Source organism: Drosophila innubila (genome assembly GCF_004354385.1).
Source record: "Drosophila innubila isolate TH190305 chromosome 3R unlocalized genomic scaffold, UK_Dinn_1.0 2_E_3R, whole genome shotgun sequence".
Lineage (NCBI taxonomy): Eukaryota > Metazoa > Arthropoda > Insecta > Diptera > Drosophilidae > Drosophila > Drosophila innubila.
The window spans coordinates 15,862,681-15,868,781 of NW_022995380.1; the positions used below are offsets into that span (position 1 = coordinate 15,862,681).

The following is a 6,101-nucleotide window of genomic DNA, read 5'->3' on the forward strand; positions in this document are numbered from 1 at the left end:
GTATATCGAGTATTAAATTTAGATTTTTAAAGCAATAAAAAGGTTTTTAATTGTCAAATTTCGCTGTAGTTAAAATGGCAAAGAATGACAGTTTTGTGATTTGTTTCGTACCTACAAATTATGGAAAATCAATTGTGTCTTCTCTTTACAAACCATATTTGGCTTGGATTTATCGAAACTAGATGAATTGTTATTTATTTATTTATTTAATGTATGCTGCCATATATATACATATATATGACTGCATATGTAATTAACTTTTCGTTAATAATAAATATGTTATTAAAAGTTTAACTTTGTATACGGCTTCGCGCTTAAATCTTTATAATTTCTTTTATCAAGATCAAGAGCTGACGTCTCTCTTAAGATTGCAGGTTGCTTGGCAAACGCGCTCTTAAAACGTGTTTCGGAGTTGAGCGGGCTTAGAGTTTTATACTCTATCCGATAGTATTATACTTATGTAGTGTGATTTAAAATAAAAACTAAAGAAGCTGAAACCAATATGAAACACTGAGATATAATATCAAATATAATGATAATATGCTAAGATTTCTTGAAATATCGTGGAAAATCAAACATATATAATCAGATTTCGCTGCACTAGGACTAATACGCCAGCAAGAGTATTTATATTTCGGTTTATGAAAAGTGTTTTTTGTACTTCTGTTTATATTAAATTGAGTTTTAATAATTCTCGTCTCAGTGCGGTTTCTGCTGTCGATCGGCTCGTTTGTATTTGCTTACTGAAAGTGCAATCAAATAAATATAAATACGCTTTAATATATTAACCAGTTTTAGTACAAATGCGGATATACATGGATTAATAATCCCTTTTAAATCATTTCGATTGTAGAGCAGAAAGTATGATATCGAAAAACTTCTTATCACATTTGCTGTCCATCTGCCTGATTCTATTGAGTTTGAATTCAAGTGAGTAAAGTTCAAAATGATAATGATTTCGAGCTAAAATTAAATAAATACATACACAATATAGAATGTCTATATGTTAATGTCATTCTGAATCTTTACATCTGTGTGTGTGATCGTGAGAGCCGATGCAAAGAAACTTGATTTGAGCCAACATTGGCAGATCTTGAATCTGGAGAAAAAGAGCGAAAGAGAAAAAGATCAAGGGAGAACTTGAATGTTAGCTCTCTCTTATTATTATTGTTTTTTTTTTCTTTATTTCTGTTGCTATCAATTTGACTTCAATGCGGTCTTTACTCTCTGAAGATTCTCAAGGTACTGTGAAACAGATAAGAATTAATGAAAGAATGAAACATTTTGTGAAATCAAATAATTGACACTCGATTTAGCATTAAGATATTGATATTGCTTAAGTGCAACATTTGAATAGCCACAAATTCCGTATTTTAAACTGTGGTTAATTGAGTAAATAAAGTTAAATTTATTTGTTTTGAAACTCAGGATCAGTCAATGGAGCATGCGGCGCTAACAAATTTGAATGTGACAATGGAAGCTGCATATCGATGTACGAAGTGTGCAATGGAGTTAAGAACTGTCCGGATGGCTCAGATGAGACGGGTCAGACGTGCATTAACCAGAGACAGTATTGCACGAAGCCGTACTTCCAGTGCAGCTATGGAGCCTGCGTGATCGGTACGGCCAAATGCAATGGGATCACCGAATGTGCCGATGGCTCCGATGAGACAGTGCTTCGATGTGGCAACGAGGATGATGTGCGGGAATTCGATCGCAGGCAGCAGGGCAACTGTCAGTAAGTAGTTGAAAGTAATTGAGAGTTCTTGGAGTCTAAAGTGATTTGATTTATTCCAGAGCGAACGAGATCAAGTGTCCATCTGGAATATGCATTGACAAGTTCCGGTTTCTGTGCGATGGCCACGATGATTGTGGGGATGGGAGCGGCTTTGATGAGTCCGTCACCATGTGTGGACACCTTGATTGTCCGGATTACGCCTTTAAGTGTGCCACCGGCAGCTGCATTTCCAGCGAACTGATGTGCAACGGCAAGGATGACTGCTTCGATGGATCCGATGAGGCACCACTGCTTTGCAACACCACCTCAGTGCCAAAGAAAGAGACGTCGGATCAGTTGCCTCCGCCGGATCAGGTCGGCTGTCCACTGCCAGTGGGTGATGAGCGGCCCATATTAACAGATATGCGTGGGAATGTATTGACGCCGCCCATCGTTAGAGCAACGGTGAGATTCGCCTGCAGACCAGGCTACGCTCTGGAGGGTGGTGAGAGCAGCCACTGTGCCAACCGGAAGTGGAGTCTGCCCGTTGTGCCAAAGTGCGTGAGTGAGTAACAAATGGTCCAACAACTGCCAGGATTTCTTCTCTATCCATATCTATCTTATAGAGTACTGCGACTCCAAGCGAGATTCATTTGGTAATGCCAAGGATCAGCTGAATGGCTATTCCACTAGAGCCACGTGCATTTATAATGGAGAGCAGGTGAACTGTAACGCACCCTTCCAGCCGCCGGGTACTGTGGTGAAGTTTGTGTGTGCCACTGGTTTCCGCTCGCTGAGGACTAGTCTGCCGGACTTGAAGTGCCTACCCAGCGGTCACTGGAATCGCGAGCGTGAGCCTTGCGATCAGGAGTGTGGGCAAATTGCCACGCCCATTAAGCAGTTCTCGGCCAATGGCTATTCGATCAACAATACGGTGGTTCCCTGGCATGTCGGTCTCTACTCCGAGCTCAATGAGAAGGGCTTTAGCTTCGTCTGCGGCGGTTCTTTGCTCACTCCGGATATCGTGATCACAGCGGCCCACTGTGTCTTCAATCAGGTGGCCTCCGCAGCCTACTCAGAGGAAATATTTCGAGTGGTTGCTGCCAAGCTGTACAGGGGCTACGATGTTCAAACGAACGAGGATCGCAGAAGACGTGTGAATCAGATCATGGTGGCACCGTAAGAATTCCATAAGATTTATTTCAATTATGTTTGAAAATGATCCAATCTTTAAATGAATTTATGATTATTCTTTCAATTATCTCCTATCAATTACAGTGGCTATAAGGGCAAAGAGGATAACTACGTCAATGACTTGGCCCTGATAATACTGCACGAGCCCTTTGAACTGAGCAATGTCATTCGACCTGTGTGCGTGGCCTTCTCTCAGTTTGCCGAGAAGGAGACCATCAATAACAATGTGAACGGCAAATTTGCCGGCTGGAACTTCAAGGATAAGCGCGAGCTGCAGTTTGTTCCCGCTGAATCGCAAATGAACTCCGTATGCGTTGCTAGTCTGAGGGACATCACATCCGACAAGTTCTGTATGTACACCCAGGGCAAGTCCCTGGCCTGTCACGGTGACAGCGGAGGTGGCTTCACTGCTGAGCGGGAGACAAGTTCCTTCTCGCGAGATCCTTATAGGCACTATCTGTACGGAATTATAAGCAGTGCACCGAATGCTGGAGAGTGTGCCCAGAGCTTAACTGTTTTGACGAATATACAACACTTCGAGAATTTCATCAAGGATGCCATCAAACAAAGTCAGGACAACAAATCTTAAGCTAAAATAGTTAGACATTTATTAGCTTTAACCCACATGATCTACTTTAAATATATATGAATAAATATACAAAATTAAAATAGAGCCCGAGTCACTTAGAGAAAGCGGAAAGAAATAATTATAAGACAAATATCAAAAAATACTGTTGTAGTTTTTGATTGTTATCGGACAAGTTGAATTATTCTTCTCTAATATCCATCTGTAGAGACAAATATCAAAAATACTGTTGTAGTTTTTGATTGTTATCGGACAAGTTTAATTATTCTTCTCTAATATTCATCTGTAGAGTTGTTCCTAACTATAATACTTCAACAAGGATCACATAAATTTAATGGATACGCATCCGATATATTTCTTAGACACTTTGTTAGTCATTGGGATTAAAATAACATATCATTTGGAATATTTCCTGTTCTAATTTGCCCAGCTGTTTGCTTTAGATCTGTTTTTTGATGTTCTCAATGTGTCATTGGGAACATTTAACAGGACATCAAAAATGTTTGGTTAATAAATTAGAAACCGTAGTTATACCTCTGTCTTGTTCTCCGTATCTCCAACTATCTTTCAAACCATTTGTAATTTTTTGCCAGAGGAACAACAACAACAAGAGCAACTACAAGCAAATTTTAGTCCACTTCTGTTTTATGGCAAATTAATGGAGCTACATGCTGCCCATGTTCCGGGCCGAGCTTCGTCCAGTCCGCGATGTCCACGTCCATGTCCACATCCATTCGAGCCTAGCAGGTGGCCTGCATTAAGGGGTCTGACAGTTACTTCCAGCTCTCCCCCAGGACGAATCTTCACTGGACCATGGATCCCAGCCTCAGCCTCAATTGCCACTTGGTTGGAGCTGCTGCTGTTTGTTTCACACATGCCAAATGAATGAGCCCTTTTTTATTGTTGTTGCTGTCGATTCTGTTTGTGTGTGGGTGTTGCTTTCTTTTGCCGAGTTGGCCATGTTGCCAGCCGGGCTAACATATTGGACATTTATTATTTTCGTGAGTGTTTTTGCTCGTCGGGTAAATTATAGCGCTGCAGTTGGGTGCGGGCTGCGGCAGTTTTCCTCCCGAAATCCGGGCAGGATAATGGCTGGAGAGAGGGAGACGGGGAACTTCTATTGCCCACACCCAAATACTGTTAGTTCATTTGTTGCATTGTCGCGCAAAATTGGTTAAAACGCTTAGCTAGGTCAGATTAAATCTGAATTTCAGTCCAGTTTATCGGCTGATAACACCAATCCAGCTGGGCGGGGTGGGTGGATAGTGTGGTTTGGGTGGATCGCGGGAGTGTTAAATTAATAATTGCATAAATTTTACATGTGCTGTTGCATGAGTTATGGTCGGCGCAGCATAAATCGCGAATAATGTGTGCACTGGCCGTGCGAATATTTATAGCTCCGACTGTAAATCATCAAACCATAAACGCACTTGCAACGTCTAGCGGTCAGATGGCAGCAAATACAGTGCAACCAGGATTTTGCCACCAGACCTGCGATCCTTTATTTCTGTACTCAATTTAAGCGAGGATTTCCATTCGCATTGACATTTCCAGGTTTGCTGGACATGAACTTGTCACCAAGTAAACGATGTTCCTGCTTCCATTTCAGAAGACTATATAAATAGAGTTGGAAGAGAGCTTTGAACTATTTAACTATTAAATAAACATCAGCCTCTGCTAACTGCAATAAATTCTATCTATAAACAATTACGCTTATTTTTTCAGTAAATTCATATTGTGTTATTGCTTGGGTATGGATGTGACCCGTGTTGACCACAACAGCATTGCATTGTTTGCACATTTGTTTGGGTTTCGAAAAATGCACTCATGATGATATATGCGTGAATTTAATGAAGTCGCACAATTGATAAAATATATCGCAAAAGGTATTTTGTTATTATTTTCATTTTAAATTTTACACGTTGTATATTTAGGAGAAATTCAAACTAGTACACAGTCTAAGTTAGTCGTACGTACCTGAAATTCTGCCAGACTTGTGAATAATGAAATAAACTAGACTAAATCAAAAATAAGCTTTCTAAAAGAGATATCTTAATGCATGTCAAGCCTTTGTGGAATTAATTTTCAATGAGCAGTTTAAATATGTATTTATTAATTCGAAGACATTTATTATTATTATTTTCATAAAAAAATTATATCTCCATTATTTAGTTAAATAACTGGATTACGGTACTTCAAGGCTGTTTATGATAGATTTGAGCAGAGACTGCTTGAGCATGTAGCTTTTTATTTGTGAAAATATACATAGAAATCTATAGATTTATATACTACTAGTATAGTATATATTGAAATGGGCACACTGGCAATGGAGGCACCCTTTTAAAATGAAGCACTTCCGGCAGCTGCGGCCATTATTCTTAATACACGCATGGAAATGAACAGAAATTCACCCAATAAAAGTTCAATGCCATAAATTAAGCGAATCCTTGCTACAGATGGAGATGGAACTGAAACTGAAGCAGCAACCCAAGCTGTAAAGGGCAAGGAAACAGCTGCGGACCTGCGTCAAGCGTTGGATCCAGACGGGCGGGCAGCCAATGCTGCATTTCCTGCTGCAGTGGCGCCTGTTGTTGCGGTGTCCAT

At 40.2% G+C, this 6,101-nt stretch overlaps 1 protein-coding gene across 1 annotated transcript; it reads left to right on the plus strand.

Moving 5' to 3' along the window:
• The first annotated feature begins 705 nt into the window (after positions 1 to 705).
• Positions 706 to 3,584, plus strand: LOC117791896 (modular serine protease). Its single transcript, XM_034631824.1, has 5 exons — positions 706 to 930; positions 1,429 to 1,738; positions 1,798 to 2,282; positions 2,344 to 2,896; positions 2,996 to 3,584. The coding sequence occupies exons 1-5, from the start codon at positions 864 to 866 to the stop codon at positions 3,498 to 3,500; spliced, it is 1,920 nt and encodes a 639-aa protein (XP_034487715.1). The 5' UTR covers positions 706 to 863; the 3' UTR covers positions 3,501 to 3,584.
• Positions 3,585 to 6,101: the final 2,517 nt, after the last annotated feature.